The 22232-nt window shown below is 39.3% G+C and overlaps 1 protein-coding gene across 4 annotated transcripts in view; it reads right to left on the bottom strand.

Moving 5' to 3' along the window:
• Positions 1–22232, bottom strand: part of CHST9 (carbohydrate sulfotransferase 9) — a 74828-nt gene that overhangs the window by 7174 nt on the left and 45422 nt on the right. For all 4 annotated transcript variants that reach the window (XM_044423965.1, XM_044423964.1, XM_044423966.1 and 1 more), the window contains one exon: positions 2783–2820. In XM_044423965.1, the coding sequence (XP_044279900.1) occupies positions 2783–2820 (38 nt within the window). The remainder of the gene's footprint in view (positions 1–2782; positions 2821–22232) is intronic.

The raw sequence follows: 22232 nt of genomic DNA, 5'->3' as shown, positions 1-22232 counted from the left end.
GATATTTGTCTAGCAAGTTTCATTGCAAGGCAATAGAAGTGTCCAGGGTTTGGAGCTGGGGCCAACACAAAATTGCCTTAACTCTGTCATTGATTTGTTTAAATAATCGATTAGATTTCTGTGCAGCAAGAATTCCATCTTATATAATAGGGGAGGGCAATGTGATGCCCATGGGCACCAGTGTGCCCCTGGACAGCTTTCTTGGTGCCCAAGGCACCCTCTCCCGATTTCAAGTAACATGTTTTCTTAGCAGCAACTGGGATTGCTTCAAAGCAAAGTGAGGGCATGAAGCTGTTCCCAACTTCATTTTCTATGGAAGTATTTGGGCTTATCATGGATTTCAGAGACATAATTAGGAAAGGAAGATGTCAGGAAAATGCAGGCCAACACTTTCCTCTGCAGCGTGTCTACACACCAAGGAAAAGCAACTAGGAATGCTAAAGAGTGGCAGGGCCTTAGCACAGAGAACGGAGGTGGCTCAAAGGAACTGTTTGGCATGTTGGGGTTCATTCTCCATCTCTACCTTGTGTTCCATCTTCAGTCTGTTGTGACTAGTCCACCTTCCATGGCAGTCATTTTGTTTTTGTCAGGACTTTTTTCTCAAATTGTCAAATGTGCCGATGGGTCCAAAAAGTAGCTCATAGCAGCTGTACTACAGTAAACATTATAATGTACTATATGTGCTACATTATGAGTAATACATAATGTACCTCTGAACAATTTCAGCAAGAGGAACAGAAGACATCAAAAGCCAGGAGGCTGTTATTATTCAGGAACTGTTTCAAACCCACATGTTTGCTAGGACTCTGACCAAAGCTCAAAGTTACTCTTGAGGATATTGGGAAGAGGTAACAAAAAGTGACCAGAGGTCTTCTACTGCAGCTACCTGAGAAGGAGAGTCTAAACTTGCAGCAAGAGATGCTGAACCACTATGACAGCGCTGAGTTTGTTGATGCAAGAACAGGCTCAGTGGAGCTCCTCACAAGTGCCTCAGGTAACTCTCCCCAGGTTCAGCTGACATTCACAGCAGGAGTGCCTTGAAACTGCTCCCCTCTCAGTTCCCGGAGAGAAATAATCATTCAAGAAGAAGGCAGCCTTGATCGGATGTGGAGCGGAATGAGTTGCAAATAAATAAGGATGTCACAATGCAAGGACTATATTATGTAAAATGCTATTTCTGTTAGTTTGCTTTGTGGTCCTCATACCTAATTTTTCTGCAATACATACATTAATTACATTAGGTGGCTGCTGGTGGGCAGCACTGAGGAAGAGCAGTGGAGCACTAGTCCTCAGGGATACTTACTAATGTACAAACTTTCTGCACACATACAGTTCCACTGGGAATGGCAGGGAGTGTGTGTGTATGGGGAACTGTGGAAAGAGCAACAGTGGTACAACAATGTAGCTCTGTGCAGCCATTCACCTGCATATGTGAGGGCTGAAACTGTGCAGGGATTGGGTATGTAACCCAGTACCCCAACACACATGGGCTCCTCAAATAGCTTTGTGTGCAGAGCACTAAGGTCTGAAGGAGAGTATGCAACCATGTTTGGTTGAACAAATCAGGGATCTTGCCTTACCAGGGTTTTCAATAATGTAAAGGCAGCCCTGTGTAAAGCATATTGTGGAAGCAGTGTATAGCAATCTAATCATGAGATTGCTGTAGTGCATAAATCACTGTGTTTAGGCTATGGGAATCAATAGTACATCATCCTAAGTCGGTAATGAGAGTGTGGGACTGGGACTCAGGAGATCTTAGCTCTAGTCCCTGTTCAGCCAAGGAGCTCACTGAGTGACTTTGGGCCAGTCTCAGACTCTTCAGCCCAACATACTTCATAGGGCTGTTGTTGTGAGGATAAGATTGAGGGGAGGAGGAGAATTATGTAAGCCTTGAGTTCCTTGAGAGGAAAAATTATATAAATATAATGGACCTCCAGACTGCTGAAGTCTGGAGGCCTCTACTACTAAGCCTCCAGTGACAAAGATGGATCTAGCAGCATCTCTGAACTATTGGCATGTTGATTAGTTTTCTACTGAAGCATGAACAAAATTATAAAAGGCTGCTGCTGACTTTTCTATCCAGGCTACAAGGATGAGGGAATCTTATGTAATTTAGTGACTGTGCATTTCACCTTTTTGTCTCATTCCCAAGAAGTTGCTTTTAGCCTCACTGTTGAATGTGGAGCCGAGAATCTAAGGCCAAACAAGAATGAAGAACCAACCCAATCCACTGGTTTCAGTGAGTGCTCTTTTCTTCAAATCCATATTTGTTTATCCAAATCTGTACTAAAAATGGTTTGTTCTGAGTTTTGAATATGATAGTAAGTTCCACTGTAAAAATTTAAAAAATGCCAAAGATTTTGTTTGTTCAGAAAAGCCAAATCAATTTGTTTCTGTGAAGTGTTCAGCTTAAATGTTTCTATTGCTTTTATTAACATTTAAATAACAGTTTTAATCAAGGCAAAGTCCTACTTGTCATGTGGACAGAAACACTTCTAAACAGCTTATTATATTAGTATTGTTTTTTATTTTATTTTAGTTGGTTTTTAAAACTGCATTTTAAAGAGAACATGCATACATGTATTTAAATGGAAAGTTACAGGGGCAAAGTCATAAAGAGCTGTCTATAAATTATTGAACGGATATTTTCCTAAACCTTTGATGCATAATTTGTACATCTCATGAACTGTTGGCTAGGGAATGCTGGGGGTTGTCAGTTTTTTCTCTGTTTGAGCATCTATAGGATTGCATTTTAGAAGATATGTAAAAGCAGTTAAAATACCTGATTAACTGTGTGCTGCTGTAATTTTTCTTCAGACACTGAAAGAGAAAATCAACATGAAGATATTATTTCAATGAAGTAATCCTATTCAGAACAAAACAAGAGCAAGAAAAAGTAATAAAACTGAAGGTAGAATGCAGGGTAACCCAAATTATAGTGACCTTCTGTAAAGAATAATTGAGAATATATGGGATTGCCATAGACTGGTTACAGTTTAACTAGTTACAGTTGGGTGGGGATACAGGTTCCTCAAACTTGGTTCCCACTGAAATCTATGGGACTCAAATAATGACCAACATCCTATTGATTTCAATGAAACCACAGGTCAACTCACTTAGTTTGGATTCCAATCCATTGTCTGCCTACAGAAATGCTCAAATTACCTATACTGGCAGCAGTACTAAATAGCCCTAAAATATTCACCAACCTATAGTGTAAGAAAAATGACAATACACAAGGCTTAGTCCCAACAGGTGAGCATTTGTGGACTACTTCTGGTTGAATCTCTTGATCTGCATTGTATGCAGACATCTTTAAACATTCTTACATGGAGGAACTATGGGTTGAGCAGACATACTCTACAATGACTTCTAACAGCACAATAGTTATATTTTACAGCATAAGAAATGCTTGTGCCCCAGATATTTCTTTCTCCATACTTCTTAACCTTTTTATTCCTCTTTGATAGCGGATGCTCCAACTACAAATAACTTTTGCAATAATAGCAGCAATAAAATACAGACTTTTTGGTCAGTTACTTCTAGCAATGCATGTTCCGCAGTGGATTCCTGGAATATTTCCTTTGCAAGAATACTGAGGTTCTACTGTGCTAGAGGCATGTCTGCAAAAGGAGATTTCTTGGCATATTCTGCTATGACATACTCATATTTTTACCATAATTATCCAGGACTCCAGCCCTGAAACAGCTACAGAAGCAAATGGAATTAGTCTGTATACAAGTTACACAGAACTACTGCTATATTTTGCAATTATCAATTTAATAAATATAGCATTCTATAACAGAAAATGACTGCACCTCATTGGAGGTATTTAAGATGGAGAAGTTGTTTGACAGACACAGGAATCTTGCTCTTTATCAGAAATGACAAGGGAAAGCCAGCAGGGTCACTAAGAAAGGAGAAGGCAGAGACAGACTATTTTATTTTCCTCTGATCCTACTAATACTACCAATTTAAATAATGGAAAATAGGTTGGAAATTAAGACAACAAAGGGATATGCTCTGTATTAGACTTGCACTGAAAGGTTTTCACATCCTTTGTGGGAATTTCAGTTGAACTCCATCAATCACGGATTTCTGGGCTGAGGATATGTGGATGGCACTCCCTTTACAGCTTGTCAGTGTCACCGTTTGTGTAGCCAGAGGGGTTGCTGTGGAGCCACATGAGGCAAACTATCAAACTGGCAGGTTTAAAGGCATTGACAAATGCTCTCACTTTTGTTCTTGTTCAAACAAAGAAGGCTGAAGATTTGCCTTGGTATTTACAGAACTACATATTTTTCAGCATTCAGACAAATGGATTAACTCTCTCATGAAAAAGGGCTAGTTCACACAATTGCCACAACCTAGTGTGGCTTATTCAGGCCACCATGGCTTGTGGCATGTACTGGCTGTCTTTTTGAATATTTAAGCTATGGTGGGTGGGCATGTATTACTGTACCATGCAAACCTAGTGAAGGCAATGATGTGAAGGTCAAACTTCCTTCATATAATCCTATAACAGCCCATTGTTTAACTGCCCTCACTGAGTTCACCTAACACAACGAGCTATGTGGCCACCCACTGTGGTTTGAATTTTTAAAAAGGTGGTTGCCACATACCACGGCCCACCAGGGTTTAAGTAAGTCATAGTGGAGTGAGGTGATCATGCAAACTGAAAGTCTTTTCTACCTGATTCAGATGTGTTACCATTCCATGGTGCAGCATATTCATTCGTTTCTTAAATTTCTTACTGCACAACAGCCAAAACTCACAGAATGATTCATAGCATAGCATAGTAAAACCTAATATAAAACCTTTAACACAGAAGAATTTTAAACTGCCTGAAAACAAGTTAAACCCAATTAACAATAAAACTATGAGGAATGCTGTAGAATGCCTGGGGGAAGAGGAAAGTCTTAATCTAGTGCTGCAAAGAGGACAATGTTGGCACCAGATGCAGCTTTCTGTGGAAAGAAGTCCATAGTCAGGAGGTCAAGAAAGACCTCTTCCTTGTTCCTCAGAGGAGTTACTCAGAGGAGAGCCTTAGATGATGATTACATAGGTAATACCACCTTTTTACTGGGAAGGGTGCTTAACAGATGTAAAGATTTATAGGTGTTTGCAGGGCTAGTATCACCTTGATCTATATTCAGTAAGGCATTTTTTAAAGTTGCCATTGCTTCTGAGCCCATTCTATACACTATTCATATGCTCAATAACTTTACAATTAATAGACTGATTTGAAAAGCTGTCAGATATAATGTGATCAAATGAAATTAAGCCATATCAGGATTTAGATTATGAGCTCATTAAGTTGCAATAGGAGGAATACGCACTAGTGCAAAGGGAGGGTAGTGCTTCTTATAACAGTCCTAGAAATTAGCTAAAATTTGGGGAGCTCCACTGATGTGCTCCACACTTGTAATGCTAATTTCAGCTAGTTTGTTGCTGTTCTTGGAAGTTGTAACTTCCAATTGTGTTTGTGGTCATTTCCTCTAGCAAAAGGGTACCCTGGACCCTGGCCTATCTTCAGTTCTATCAGTCCATTTGCACCTTGATTATAGAGACACTTAGATGGTTCCAGTGATGTATATAAGTCAAACTTCCCAGTCCTAAGGAAACACCCTCTTCATTTTGACAGAAGACTCAGATCTGTGCATACATTCCTTCATGTATGTAGAATGGGGGATAGCCCACATATATAGTGGAACTACTGGTGACAATCCCAGAGTCTCCATATCCAGGATCTGCATGTATTATAAATTCTGCATGGGTGAACAAACATTTTGCATTGCCAGTAGCCCCCTCAATTTTTAAAAAATACCTTTTAAACTCTCCTTCTACTGTATTTCAGTGGATCATGCTCTGAATACAGAAGATCCCAGAGATTTCTAGGCATCTCTATTTTCAAAGGAACTTTACTTCAAGAGCTCCTGTCAGAGTAGTTCCACTGTGCAAGATGGACCAATGATCGGATTCAATAGTGTCATGTGATACTTTTTTGGGTATGCATGCAAGTCAGTGTGGCACAGTGGTCAGAGTGTTGAAGCAGAATTGGACAAAGCTAGGTTTAATTCTTCACTCAGCCATGAAGCTCACTGGCTGTCCTTGGGACAGTGGCCACCTCTCAATCGATCCTATCAGTTAAGATTGTTACAAGGATAACAACGTAGAGGAAGAACAATGTATGCTGCTGTAAGCATTCAGCAGGATATAAATGTAATAAATAAATGATGTTCCTCTTGTTCAGAAAGGATTATCTTAATGCCATGGGAAAGGTTTCTAAAGGTGTGCTGTCTCTTTGTACAAGTAAGCTGTGCCAGTTGCACCTCCTGAGGGAACATTTCTCTCTTCTTCCCTGAAAATGGTCAAGTCTGATCAAATTTGATTAACAGACTTGCACAGATGACCCAGAGTTGCACAGACAAAAGGCAGTCAAGTTTGTATGTATATTGATGAAGGGAGTCCCGACATGATATGCAGCTAGTTGATCATAACCAGAATGAAAGCCACAGAAATGGTCTGAACTACCTTGAATTCGGATTTAGGTTTCCATACAAATCAGTTGCAGGCAAAATGTTTAGGACTACAATGCAACTTTATTTTAACCGGTTTAGACTTTAAAGTACTAACTTTTCTAATGATCCCTTGCAATAGTTTCCTAAAAGATGGGAGCGGGGGGATCAAGATTACTTATTGCTTGAGTGCTACAACAGAGAATTGCCTCGTTATGGTAATTACTTCCTGCATAATGGTATACTATTTTGTTTGTAGATATACAAGTGCTACTTTTTTGCTTCAAGAAGGAAAATTAAACATTATTTAGGCAGACTTTCAGTAGGCAATACTGTGTTCACTAGGAACATTGTGACAATTGAAATCACATCTTGAGGCTAATTTTCTTTTAACCAAATAAGAGTTTCTCTTTCTCTCTCTCTCTTTGGCAATAAAAGATTAAGGAGTATGTGTTTTAAACATCTTTTAATGATGTACAAGATGCTAGGAAAGACCAATGTTGGCAATCTCTAGTTGGATCAACTCTATTTTGCTCAAAGCTTTGTGGACTTTGAATACTGATGCTTTCCTGCTTCCCAGTACATTTGTTTTTAGGCTATTTTGATTCACTTTAAAGGAATTTTAATAACTTTGTGTTGACAGCATAGACAGCTGGGGCTGAAAATTAAAGGAAAACTCACTTGCTGACGGAGGAAGGAAGTGACATCAAGGAGTTTCTAAAGGCAGCCCAGGGGGTATATGTGTTTGTGTGTGTGGCCTCCCATTTCATTGTATTTACAGGGATGACTACAAATGCAAATTGGATCATCCCATGTACGGTATCTACCTCAAATCAACCAAGGAATAATACAAATGGAAGGGCTTCTATGGACTTGCAAGAGGACTATAGGCATAAGAGACTTCACTTGCCAAGGGTAGTGTCTCCTGACACCAGTATCTCAGGCAAACCTGATACCCACAGCTTTGCACTATGTTCTAAACACAAAAACAGTAGCATTCTGCTGCATTTATATTAATTTTTAAATTATACTTAGGCCCCAGAATTCTTGCAAGGAATCCAAGGTAGCTGGTGAGGTCTTTCTTTTCTCCATTTCATCCTAACCAAACCCTGTAAAGATCAGTGACTGGCCCAAACTCATCCAATTGCTTCATGACTGAATGAGGACTAGAGTCTAGTCCCAGCCCAAAAAGGTAACCACCATGCCACATTGGTTTTCTTTTAGGCCTATGAATCCCCTGAGCTCTAGCCAGCAAGGGTAATGGTGAGGAGTCCTGGAACTTGCAGTCCAAAACATCTGGAGGGGCGTATATTGTCTTCTCCTGAAACAGTGCACCAAGAGCTATGCCAATTACTTATGATTCAGCTTTCTGCAGTAATGCACAAATCTTAGTGCACAATAAGACAAAACAGATGGATTTCTTTCTTATATGTTACTTCTGTAAGTTTCACAACAGAAACAATAGGCTATATTCACAGCCCAACAACACTGCTGTGGAGAATTTTATATTTTCCAAGTTCCATAATTTATACCCATCATTTCTGCTACTAGTATCCTTCCTTAACCTAAACCACTTCTCTCCTCTACTGTTATTGTAGCTCTTTTTCAATGTTTTCTCTGTGTCATTTTTCCTGTATTCTTTAATAATTTTTAAAACTCTTATAAACATTCAAACTCTTTAAATAAATTTAAATCCTCATATGCTATCAATCATCGTTGTTACTGCTTTTTGTACCTGTTCCAGTTTGATTGGAATGGAGTGATTTCAGAATGGCCTGCCTTGTGTCGGAGAACTGGATTTCATTGCTCCTTGCAGAATTGTAATTGTAAGATTAGCAAATTGCTCATTAAACCCTAAAACAACTTTTCACTTCAAAACAGTAAATTATTGACAAATGGTCTTTTATTTCTTTCAGTACGAGTATGTAAAGCAAATTCTATTCAAGCAAGTTACCTCACCACATTTTTTAGTGTGCATTATAACTTCATATTTATTCACAAACTTCAGTGCTAATTATGCTACTGGCTATGATGAAAAGGTCCCAAAATGCATTAATTACCTTTTCCTTAGTATTGCATAATCTTAGCAAGCTGTTACAGTGACAGCTCACCAGTTACCCTGGCAGCATTAAACATAAAAATGGACCCCAACTTGATACTGATTGAACCAAATGAAGGCAAGTTGGCCATTTCAGAGTGTTTGAATTCTCACAGCATTCTATGTCTTTCCCTAGCTAATTTTTGGTGATTACTTTTGATATGGAAACAGTGCTTTAATTGTCAGCCTCTAATAAGGATGCAGAGAGGTTCCTAGGAGGTTCAAAGGACCCTGGGAAGAAAAACAGTTGCAGAAGCTGATGCAGCCAAATATCTTGTGCTGATCCACGTGTGCACATTCAGCTTCTGACTAATGAAGTCATTATAAATTATACAAAGCAGGAGCAAAATAACATTGTCCTCTGTCTGACAATGAGACTCTCGTGTGAATAGAATCTGGGAGTACACATTCATTAATGCCTTGCAAATAAGAAAGGAAAACTGAAATTAGACTTCGAATGTGAGCCAAAAATCTATATTAGCTCCCTTTCTTGTTAATCAGAATAAAAATCCAAACATCATAAGTAAACCTAGAAAAATAGCATAGCAGCATAGCTAATAGAATGATCTCTTAATCAGGAACTCTTCCGATTTGTATATTGTGTCTCTGCTATGAACTCATTAGGTGACCTTTAGAAAGCAACTTCCCATTAACTTAGTCCTCCCATCTTCAATATAGAAAATAATAATACTTTCTTCACAGAGTCTTGAGGATTCAGACTAAAATAAGTGAAGAAACCCATATAGAATGAGAGATTCTTAAACCTACTACCTGGTCACAAATATGCCCTTCTTAGGATTAGATGCCCAATAGGTTGGTAGCTCTGCACCTTCAGACACTCTTAGAAGAAACAGATTATTTAGACCATGATGTCCGTCTAAACTGGGGGAATTGGTTGCAGTGTGCAGCCACCAACTAATGACCAGTTAACAATAGACATTAACAAACTGAGGCTGAATCCTGACACTATGGACAGGTGGGTCCTTTGTCCAGGATTTAGGAAAGGTGCCTGTTCTGTACAGGGATGCACTCCATCCGAAGGAGCAGGTACACAGCTTCAGGCTTCTCCTAGAACTATCACTGTCAGTAGAGGCTCAAATGTATAGCTCACCATGGTTAGAAGTGCTTTTTTCTAACTTTGGTTGTTCTAGCAGCTACAGTCATTCCTGGACAGTGATAAAATGCATGGTAACCTCATGGCTGGACTATTGGCAACGTTTTATGTGGGATTAACTTTGATGTTGGTTCAGAAGCTACAGCTAGCACAAAATGCTTCAGCACTTCAGTCAAGTGACCTAGACTACAAGGAACATAGTAACCAGTTTGGAAAGAGTTGCATTATATGCTGGCAATCCAAGTTCAAGTATGCTTGAGTCAACATATAAAGCTCTACACAAAGATGGAACACCTTCTCCCTTACAGTTCTTCAAGGAACTGGATTTACCCCCTTCCAGTTTTCCACATTTTGTTCTGTTACAATCCCAAATTGAAAGGGAATTCACTGGTATTGTTTCCACTTGGGCTATCCAAACTGATAAAGACGTCCCATATCTGCCTGGATAGTAAGATCCAGTGAAGAAGCCCTCTTGCCAATGTCACAGTTGCTTGGGGTTTAATATGTAACAACTCCAAAATGAGGTGTTCTCAGTATAGACATCCCAATTTTAACCCCCCTCCCCATATATGGGCAACACTGAGTCTTCTAAACTTCCAGTACCAACAAAAGAGCTATTTGTTTGCTCTGAGCTTTGACTAAATTTGTGTTGCAGCATCTTGTAAATCTACTTGTGTTTCTATCCTCCCCTGTTTTACTGTTTTATCACCTGATGTTTCTATTTCACTGTGCTTTGTTGGTTCTGCACCTCACTTTGGGATTATTTTATAATAAAAGTGGGTAATGTATTCCATATAAAAGGTAAGGTAAAGGTTTCCCTATGACATTAAAGTCCAGTCATGTCTGACTCTTGGGGGCAGTGCTCATCTCTGTTTCCTAGCCGAGGGAGCCAGTGTTTGTCTGCAGGCAGTTTCCGTGTTCATATGGCCAGCAGGACTAAACACCAAGGTGCACGGAATGCTGTTACCTTCCCACCGAAGTGGTACCTTTTTATCTACTTACATTTGCATGCTTTCGAACTGCAAGGTTGGCAGTGGTGGGACAGAGTACCCGAACTCACCCCATCTGCGGATTCAAACTGTCGACCTTTCGATCACCTGCCCAGTGTCTCAGTGGCTTAACCCACTGTGCCACTGCACCCCACATGTATTCATATACCAATAAATAAATCCAGTCAACTGCATAGCAGCAAGGAAACACCAGCCTGATTGACTCAATAACAGGATTATCCTCTCTCTTTTGACACCCACCACTGTTGACACCCCACCCTCTCATCAACAGTTTTTCACTGTTTCACAAAAAGGTATACAAATATGCTATGTATTTCACAAGAGGGAACAATATACCTGAAAAATGGGTGCCCACCTGAAGAGCTGCAACCCAGAGATACCTTCATTTTGGAACCCCTGTATTAATACCAGTTCTACTTCTCAAGTATTCTAGCATGACTCTCAGAAACAATAGCATCTAAGACATACAGCAAGCCTGTCCAACTGTCAATTGTTGGCAGCCATTTAGAAAATGTACTCCCAAACCGAAACCTCACTGGGATGCCTAATTTTCAGCTAATTCATTTGAAAAATAAAACCTGTCAGACTGCCAGTAAAACAAGATAGAAAATGAGCAGCAGCAGGAGGAAGGGAAACTGCTTAGCTCTGGCTTACAAAAGCCTTTGCTGCTGGTAGCTGTACTAGCAGCCTGCCCTGCAAACTTGCCCAGCTTTGAGCAGGGTTGCTGTCAGGAAAAGGGTGTTCTAGGTGCTGGTGCCTATGTGAGGGACTTCCTTCTCATGGCTTTTTGTCATGCACCTATTTGCTTGAAGACCCTTTGATGAGGCACACGTGTGATGTTGGATCAATCTGAATTATGCTCTTAGTGTTTTGTTGTGTGGATCAGGTGTCATTTTTAGCCCTTTTGTACCGATTATTTTAGTATGGTGTTGTAAATTTTCTTAGAAGCTACACTTAAAATGACTTGCTTAAATAACAGTACACTGAAGTAATCAGTTTAATTATGACGGCATGGCCAGATACATCATCTCAACTGCCAAATTCATAGCAGTTCCTGGGTAGTTACTGGGATTCTTGAGATGTTCCCTTCATTGCATTTAGCCTCTGTCTAAAAGCACAGTTATTTATTCAGTGGAAGAATAAATCCCTATTCCACAGCTATAGTGTTAGCCTTTCCCACAGCTAACACTGTGCTATCTGGACTGTGGTTGTGCAACTGTCTCATGCACCACTGAATTGTGCACATAAACTCACAAAGAGCAAGCAATAGAATGTTGATCCTCCAATGTTCAGACTATTCTGTGATCATTTTTATATGCATGCATTATTTTTTTCTATAGTTTTCCTAAACACTAAAGTACAGCAATGTTCATGTGGGCTTTAAAAAGATTTTCAAACTACAGAAGAGTCACCTTTTTTCTTTCTCTCCTGGTAATCTCTGCCTGTTTTAGGTACCTCTTTCCTTAGGCCTTATGGTCACTATATTCCAATGCTGATGTTTACAGCCTGCAATTAAAAAAACAGAGAAATGGAAAGGATTGTCCTACTTTCTGCCCAAGGCTGATTCACACACATGTGCTAGGCTATGAACATCAATGCTTCTGCTTTGGAGACCATCCTGCTGAAGCCAATATGTGATTGACTTTTGCTGATTTTCTGGATTATCCTTTACCTGGACAAACTGTCACAGGCTAGTAAATCATTCAGCCATAATACCACTAAAAATGAAACTCCTAAAAAGGAATAAATGATGATCCAAACTGTAGCCATCAAAGCCAATGGTAGGCAGGACTTATAGAAAAAGTGCAAGTTAACATAAATGATTTTGTGATGACCATGAAGACTAAAATGTTAAGGGATAAAAGCTTAGGCTGCAAGCACATTTTTTCTTTATTATCCTACCACATTTTCATATTAACATAAAATAAAGAAGTATTCTCCAAGGAATCTTATTTGCTGTGAAACATGTTTAGGGGTATATCTGGAAAGCAAATGCAAACTAGACCCAGCTATCGTCTTTATATTCATTTTTAATGCAAGAATTTAAATGCTGCTTGTATCAACAACACACAAAGACCTTTAGCAATCAATTGCTTCAGGGAGATAATTTTACCTACATTTCGCATAGCTGGATTATGACCTTTCAAGGCTTGTACTTAGATCTAGTTGCATTTATTGGAAATAATTTGTTAAAGGTCATTCATGAATGATTTTATATATGCAAGAGATCAAGTTAGTAGTGCCTTACATATTAAAGTTCAAAATGAATGCAGAGGGAGATCACAATCACAGCAGATTTGAGGGATTTTTTAAAAATGAAAACTGAAAAGTTACAAATTATCTACAAGCAGGTTAGAGGCCTTTATTTATTTATTTATTTATTTATTTATTTATTTCTGTTTATATCCTGCCTTTTTCCTACAAAGGGCTCAAGGCAGCTTACATCTCCTCCTCCATCATATCCCCACAACAACAACCTTGTGAGGTAGGTTGGGCTGAGAGTCTGTGACTGGCCCAAGTCACCCAGTTGGCTCCATGACAGAGTGGGGACTAGAACCCAGATCGTCTGAGTTCCAGTCCCATGCGCTTAACCACTACACCACACTGGCTCTCAAAAACTTTATAACATTGTTGTGGTAAACAGGCACTTCAAGAAAATCTGCTCCATTGCACAGCAGCTGGTAGGACCTCAGCTTCTCAGGCCGCAACCAGCTCCCTTTCCTTTTGTAGTAACTCTACATCTGCCTTCCAGATGCAGTGCACTCCAGATATTTTGGATAACAACTTCCAGCATTCCCAACCATTGACCAAGCTGATTGGGATTGAGGGAAGAAAGAACTGACTCATAACAGGAACAACAATTTCTAGAGTTGTAAGGACTGCATTTTCAGTAATCTGTTTGATAAACTGTAACGCTCTGGCTAGTACACAGATTTTCTGACATTAACTCCAACTGTGTTTCATGGATTGGTGAGCATCTTTCATAACATTATCAATGTATTGGTAGAATCAGATTTTTTTATACCAGAATTTAATTCTAGTTGCATTAATTTGGATTAGTGATAATTTGTCATGTGCTACTACATATATTCAGAAAAAAGTTTCCTTCCAACTGAAGGAAAACTACCAGTTGTGGAACTAAGCTTGCAATCCTAAACACACTTGCTGAACACAGTGGGATTTGCTTCTTTGCAAATGCAAACATTGTGTTATACAGACTTTTAAAAGAACACAATGAAAACTTATTTTCATTTTGCAATTATATATATTGGATTTTGTGATTGTGAATTATTTGCAATAAAAAGCTTGCTGCAGTAAAAGCCTTCTGGCTGAAAAGAAAGTTAAATAGTTTTATACAAACAATAAAAATGAAAAACAAATTTAAAAAGGCCAGTTTTAAGAAAGACTATGCAGTTAGTTCAAATACTATGTATTAAAACATTTCCAGGTGAAATGGTAAACGTTACATGTTATGAAATTCCACTGGACTTTTTAAAATCAATGTTTACATAAATCAATATGAAATTATGATCAGTTTAGCATCAGCAAATTGCAAGTGAGAAGTTAATTTTGCATGATCAAAGACATACAGCAACAGAGCAGCTGATTTCCCAATACTCTTCTGTGCCAAGCAAGGCTGGAGAAAGTGGAAAAGTGATAAGCACTTTTCAGGCAATTATTTCCTCTCATGTATCATTTTGTATACTTGCTCATGTATCTATTTCCCTTTTTACTCCACATTTCATCCAAGTTAGGAAGAAGTGCAAATTGTTTATTTATGCCATATGTGGCCCTTATATCTGGCAGTTAAAACGAAGGGAGAGGAGGGAAAGAATGAGCGAGCAGTATTTAATAATTCATCTGAAATATGATGACTTCAATTAGCTTGATAAACAGACTTCTTTTTGTTAATGTACTGTGTCACTGGGATGTTTACAACTGCTGGTTTCAAACATGTTCCCCCTTTGGATTTCAGAGATAACTAGCTCCCAAGATCACAAAAAAGAAGACAACATCTTCACTAATTGTGGCATGGTGCCATGATTGCATGACAGAAGTAATATCTGGCTAGGAAAAATGCTGCCCAAACCTAAAGAAAAGACATGAATGCGATAATGGATATAGAATAAACAAACAGCATCATATCTGACACAGAAATGTGTGCTGCTTCTGAAATTTTGTCTCTCCCAATTTTCATCTAGAATTAGTTCTGATTTACCCTGTCCTAATCTCAGAATGAAACAGCTTCATTTGTTTTCTGGCACTTTTTTCATGCTTAGATTTCCAAAATTAAATGACTACTTCTTACTAGCAGTTCTTTTTTCCCCCATGTGCAATTGTTTTGTACCATTCAGCTAAACCATATGTTCAGCAACTAGTTTAGCAATTGTGCATATTTACTGATCATATTTTGAGGATGTGATAATGTGTATAAAGACATATCAACATATCCTGACAATTTCCATTTTGTCTAGAACTTTCAACAGAATGACTTTCTGGTACCTATTTCCCAATGTTAAGCCCTCTTCCATCTGCTAACACTCATAGTAGTTCCTATCACATTTATGTGGTAAATATAAAGAGCCAGTGTGGTGTAGTGCTTGAGAGTGCAGGACTGGGACTCAGGCGACTGGGTTTCAGTCCCCACTCAGCCATGGAGCCAACTAGGTGACGTTGGACCAGTCACAAACTCTCAACTCAACCTACCTCACAGGATGGATGTTGTGGGGGAGAAAGAATGAAGGGGAGAAAGATGTAAGCCACGTTGTTTTCTTTAAAAGAAAAAGGTGTGATATAAATCTAATAATAAATAAATAGTCACCACTTTTATTAGTTTTTGAGCCTGGGATTGTGCGCATGACCGACTGCGTTGACCTTCCTTAACAGCTTCATTTGGCTGGTTTGTCTGTTCCAGCTTGCTGGTACTTAGAGACTATTGTAGAGAAGATTTTTCTTCCCAATTTAGACCTGGCAAGTGGTGTAAATTATTACTTTTTAATAGAACCTGATGAGGAGCACTAGCAAGCCAAGCAGGCATCAAACAGATGATCAGAAAGCTGCTAGCAAATCAGTTGATGAAAGTTCTAAAGAACATTGTAGTAAATGTCTCCATACAATTGCATCTCAAAAGAATTAAACTTTATTCTAATGAGCATGACTGCTCACATGGATGGCTTTGCCATGGCATAGAGGGAAGGGAAGACAAATGGAAAAGTATAGCAAATGCAAACTGGGTATCTGCAAAGTCCAACATTCAGCAGAGAAATGTTCTATGAGTGATCAAATGGGAGGTGAGTACACTAATCTACCAGGAAAAAAAAAGTACAAAACAGAATAAAATCCAGCAGAAATGGAGTTGTGGCATCTTAAAGAATAACATATGCATTATGGCATATGCTTACATAAACACTGATTTCTTTTAGCAGATATATCATGTACTTTTTGCTTCTGCTGCAACAGACAACAAAGTAACCTATCTGCAAATCAGTTTTCTATTTTTTCGTTTTTGTTTAGAAACACAGAGTGACAGGTAAATCAACTTAGATTTGATTATTACTGTTATCATTATTATTAATATTATAGCACTTTAGGGACATTACAACTTTTAAGAAACATTAATTTTAGACAACATTTATCTCCTAGCAAATCAATCGCTGGTATTCTAAAGAGTCACCAGTTACAGGAGGTTGTGGTCTCTCACACATTGAAGGCATTCAAGATGCAGCTGGACAGACATCAGAGAGGGATGGTTTAACTGGGAGTCCTGCATTGAGCAGGGGGGGTTGGACCTGATGACCTTCTGGCCCCTTTCAACTCTATGATTATATGAAACTCTTTAACTGTAGATATGTATGTATGTATGTATGTATGTATGTATGTATTTATTTATTTATGCTTGCATGCTTTATAAAATAAAACTGGAATACAAATATGGAACAGTAGATGTAAACACAAGATAATCTGCCAGAAAGATGTTTTCAGCCACACATAATGTCCTAGAACACAGTGTGTGATCCTGAAAGTGGCTCTAGAAAAAAACTCGAAAGTGGTTATATATTTTGACAGGACAATCAGCTTGTACATGGGTAAGCACTGTTGAGAATCAGGAAAGTGCACTATGGGATAATATAGTGTAGATTTACCTGCTGCTAACCACAGAGATCAAATTGCCAACATACGCTGGATTATGGAGAAAGCTAGGGAGTTCCAGAAAAACATCTATTTCTGCTTCATTGACTATGCTAAAGCCTCTAATTGTGTGGATCACAACAAATTGTGGCAAGTTCTTAAAGAGATGGGAGTACCTGACCATCTTATTTGTCTCTTGAGAAACCTATATGTGGGTCAAGAAGCAACAGTGAGAACTGGGCACAGAACCACTGATTGGTTCAAAATTGAGAAAGGAGTTTGGCAAGGCTGTATACTGTCGCCCTGCCTATTTAACTTATATGCAGAGCACATCATGAGAAAGGTGGGGCTGGATGAATCACCAGTTGGAATTCAGATTGCTGGGAGAAATATCAACAACCTCAGATATGCAGATGATACCACTCTAATGGCAGAAAGTGAAGAGGAACTAAAGAGCCTCTTGATGCGGGTGAAGGAGGAGAGTGCAAAAGTTGGCTTGAAACTCAACATTAAGAAAACTAAGATCATGGCATCCGGTCCTCTCACTTCCTGGCAAATAGATGGGGAAGAAATGGAGGTAGTGACAGATTTTATTTTCGTGGGCTCCAAGAGCACCGCAGACAGGGGCTGCAGCCAAGAAATTAAGAGACGCTTGCTCCTGGGGAGGAAAGCTATGGCAAATCTAGATAGCATACTAAAAAGCAGAGACATCACCCTGCCAACAAAAGTGTGTGGAGTCAAGGCTATGGTTTTCCCAGTTGCAATGTATGACTGTGAAAGCTGGACCATAAGGAAGGCTGAGCACCAAAGGATTGAGGCCTTTGAATTATGGTGCTGGAGGAGACTCCTGCGAGTCCCTTGGACCGCAAGGCAATCAAACCGGTCAGTCCTAGAGGAGATCAACCCTGACTGCTCTTTAGAAGGCCAGATCCTGAAGATGAAACTCAAATACTGTGGCCACCTAATGAGAAGGAAGGACTCCCTGGGGAAGAGCCTAATGCTGGGAACAATAGATGGCAAAAGAAGAAGGGGATGGCAGAGGATGAGGTGGCTAGATGGAGTCACTGAAGCAGTTGGTGTGAGCTTAAGTGGATTCCAGGGGATGGTGGAGGACAGGAAGGCCTGGAGGAATGTTGTCATGATGGGTCGGACACGATTTCACGACTAACAACAAGCACAGAAAAAATAAAGATTTTTTTTTTACCTATATATCATTGGGTAAAATGACAATGGCACAATTATCATTCTGAGTACTCCCAGATGATCCACTATCATTTTTTTAAGTGACATTATTTTCACCACTGACATGTATATATATGCTGCAGGCTCATTTATGTGTTCTCCAAAGCACAATCTTAGCCCCAAAGTCAACATACGAGGTTTGGTTAGAGGGCAGGGATACACACCTACACACATCCATATGCACACACCAATAGGTATGCCTATTCATCCCAGCGAGCATAATACAGCGATTTGTATCATAATCACTGGGAGGGAGAATTTGTGGCAGTGGGGTCCACAGAACATTTTGAAGCTGTAGTTAAAAGCTTGTGATTTCATACCCCTGCTTTTTCATTATAACCATCTATAGAATGTAGGGAGGAAGGCAAAGTGGTATCTGTGGACAGTAGTGCACCTGTAGACACATTTCTTGGCACACCCCAGGATTTTTTTTTAAATAATAAAATTTCTTAGTGGTAGCTGAGATCATTTTAAAGCAAATGTAGGACCTCCATTTTCTTCATTCTTCATTTTCCATGAAACCTTCTGAGCTATATACAGGGCTCAGAGACATACTTAGGAAATGAAGATGGTGGAGGCTATGAATTGATGCATCCTTCCACAAGTGTGCATATGCACTAAGAAAACAGAAAGTGGGGCAGCGGGGAGGAATTCTATCACTTCCATCTGGTAAGCTGGAGAAAGAAAGGTGGCTACAGAGAACAGTGCAGGACTAGGGAAATCATGGGATGGGCTAGGAAAGCCAGGGATAAACCACCTGTGTGTCATGGATCAGCATCCCCAAAGGATTCTGACCTTATATCCACAGAAGAGGTGTTTGAATCACTAAGAGAATATTTAAACCATGGAAGGTTTCTATCTCCCTAGAATCCAGTTCTCCAGAGCTATCTCCCTAGAATACAGCGAAAGGGCAACAATTCCATGTTCAAGCCTCAATCTTGCTCAAATCCATTTACATTTGACTGATACAGAAAGTAATATGTGGCTTTCAGATTTCCAAACCAATTCGCTCTCTCAATCTCTCTCTCTCTCTCATGTGCGCACACACTCTCTTTCAGAATCCTTACAAGGACCCTGCAAAACAGGTCAGTATTACTCCTGTTTGATGAATTAGTAATTAATCAAAACTGATGATTTAATTACTACATATTGACAGGTTAACATATTCAGCCTAAGCAATGGGTATTCAACAAAAGAAGGTAACAGTGAGCCATTATGGTTGTGACCAAGCAGGTATGAGGACTGACATCAAAGTAAAGAGCTTTAGGAGCCCAAATATCTGCTCCTTGTGATTGGCAGCAGCAGCAGGTTGGCACAGCACAGCAAGCCATCGGGTGATCTCTTGCTAGGTTCTCCTCATAGGTTGGATAGTTTGCCTGCAGGGCAGGGTCGCATGGAGGAATGGCCTTGGCCCTTTGCCCCAGAGCGTATTGCTACCACTTAATGAAACATAGTAACAGATACAAGAATAGCTTTTCAGTTAAGCTAGCAAAAACTTAGAATACTTGCAGAATTTCAGAACCATCATGTACATTTTCCAGGAAAGTGCAATTCTGCAAAATAAAAACATTTCTACATTTGCATCCAATTTTATGTAAATGTCCATTATTCTATATGCCAAAGATGTAGCATAAATAATTTCGCTCACACTTGCAAAGAGAACACCCTTCCAGACTGTGCTCCTGTGCCGCACTGCTCCCTGCAACTCCCACTCCAGGACAAGAAGTGCTGACTGCCTAAGCTTGACTTAACTAGAGTTTGCAGTGCCGATCTGTACAATGCACTTGCGACTGACTATGAACTAAGTAACAGCCTACCTTTCAGATGAAAAGAAACTATTCCTGCAACTTTTTTTACTTTTAACTACTTCTCCCCAAAGGGATCCTGGAACATGGCCTCTGTTTTGAAGTATTCTTTGACTCTTTTCTCTCTTATCCAAAGTACCACAGAACTTTTAAATTTTGTTAACACCATTTTTCTTGTTTTCTACCATAAGGATGTAACTGTTTCTTCTCTCTCTCTCTCTCTCTCTCTCTCTCTCTCTCTCTCTCTCTCTCTCGGCTTAATGAATATAATCTTCTCTCTGGTTTGACTCTGAAGGCAGATATGATGTCAGGAAACCCATGACCTGAACTCAGAGGCTTGGGACTTCCTTCCAATTAGACATTGATAAAATTGCACTGGAAACATATTTCTTGCCTCTCTACCTCTCCTCCCTTCTTTTTTAGATGTCATACCTATGTACAGCTCTTTCCTCCTGCCATTGCAACTTTTTATTTAAATGTGTACAGTCAATGCACAGTGTCAGGGACACTTTTATAAATACTGTTCTTAAATAGACTCTTTTCAAGTTTGTATACTCAGAAACACAATAAAAACTTGACACCACCCTACATGACAAAATACATCATTTTCCAATGTAGAGACCTTTCTGCAGGCAAGATTATCTGAACCAGCCGTAAGAGTAGCTCTATCCAGTATTCAGCTCTACTGCTGAAATAACATGCCAGATTCAGAGCCTGCTCATGCTCATGGTATGACTGTGTTTGTATCATGATTTTATTTGTAATTTTATAATTATTGTAAAGAAAAATTAATTCATGTGGTATTGGTTAATTGAATAAAAATAAGCAAACAGATAGAGCTGATCCTGCAGAAAATCAACCACAGGTACTGAACAGGTTTAAATTAGCTATTTAAAAAATGGCAGCCTAAGATGTAAATAAGAATACATGCAGCTGGTTCAGAGGGATGTCCCTTAAATGAGAGGTCTCTTGAAACAGCTTTGCAGTTCACACATTCTCTCTCTGAACATTTACAGACACAGAATGGCTGCCAGAGTGCATCTTTTGTCTTCACATATAACACAAACAGAGGTTTTGATGCACATAATGTTGGGCATGCTTCAAAACGGTTCTACATAGCAGAAATCGGACTTCCAGTGTTGTGCATCTTAAATGAAGACAGAAAATCCTACAACTCCTAGCATCCCTGTAGCAGCTGTGACACACTATTGATGCTTCGTTTCTACATGTATCTGTCAGCACTTCTGTATTCAGTTAAAACAGAGTTTTCATACAGGGAAGCCTTATTCACTGAACTAAAAGTGCCATTTTCAAAGAACAACCAATAAAGTTGATTCTGTGTTGTGAAGTGCCCTCTAGTGGAAAAATAAAAAATAGAAAATGTTCTGCCAAAAAACAAACAAAAATCTTCCTTTGGTTTTCAATTTTTGTTAAAAAGAGGCTTGTATACGCATTAGAAATTCTTCAAATGAGGCTGTTATTGTGTGATCTATTGCCCTTATTCATAAAATGTAACAGAAGTTAGAAAGTTGCACTGGGACTCTGGAGTTTTAGGTTCTAGTTCCCACCATCCATGAAACCTAATCTACCTTCACAGGGTCATTGTGAGGATAAAATAGAAGCAGGGGCCTGGAAACTGCTTTGGGTTCCCTTAAGGAAAGAAGGTGAGATAAAAGTGTAATATTAAATAAAGGTAGTATTTTTTTACACTTGTAACCTTCTTGTGTTTACTCATGACTTATTCAGTCTTTTTTTCTTACTACAGAAAATCTGCAGAGGCAGAAGGCAAAATAGCTACACAGTGGTTTTTGATAGCTAGGAGCTCTCCAACAGGAAACACCGCTGCTCTTGTCATCTACACAAGGCCAACTCTTAAGTTCCCAATTATCAGATTAATTTATCTCTGAGGTCAAGCTGAAATAACCAGATACATTCAGCCGAATTGCAGCATTATGCAATATACTTTCCCCCTAGAAAATGAAGATGCAACACTTTAGAGCTGCTATGAATATCAAATGTTCCATAAGCAGTGACTTCGCTGGGTTCCACCAAGTGGACAGACTTTGGTAGTCCACAAGTCTTTCCCCCACAAGTCCTCCCATATAGGTAGGCTCAGTTTCTCATGCCATGCTGGGAGGCAAGTTGCTCTGAAGATGGAAGAGCCTCTTTCATTGCTTTTCCCAGGTTCTTTGTATGGATAGGAGACCTGCAAAAACAGGTGAGGCTTATCTCCTAACACTGATCAAGAACTGAAAGACTTACTCATCTTCCCTACCTCAAGTTATCTTTCATATGTGAAGTAGGTCTCAGAAAAGG

This window comes from Varanus komodoensis, unplaced genomic scaffold (genome assembly GCF_004798865.1).
Source record: "Varanus komodoensis strain SLA01 unplaced genomic scaffold, ASM479886v1 scaffold14_1, whole genome shotgun sequence".
Taxonomy (NCBI): Eukaryota; Metazoa; Chordata; class Lepidosauria; order Squamata; family Varanidae; genus Varanus; species Varanus komodoensis.
This window is presented reverse-complemented; position numbering and strand designations above follow the sequence as displayed.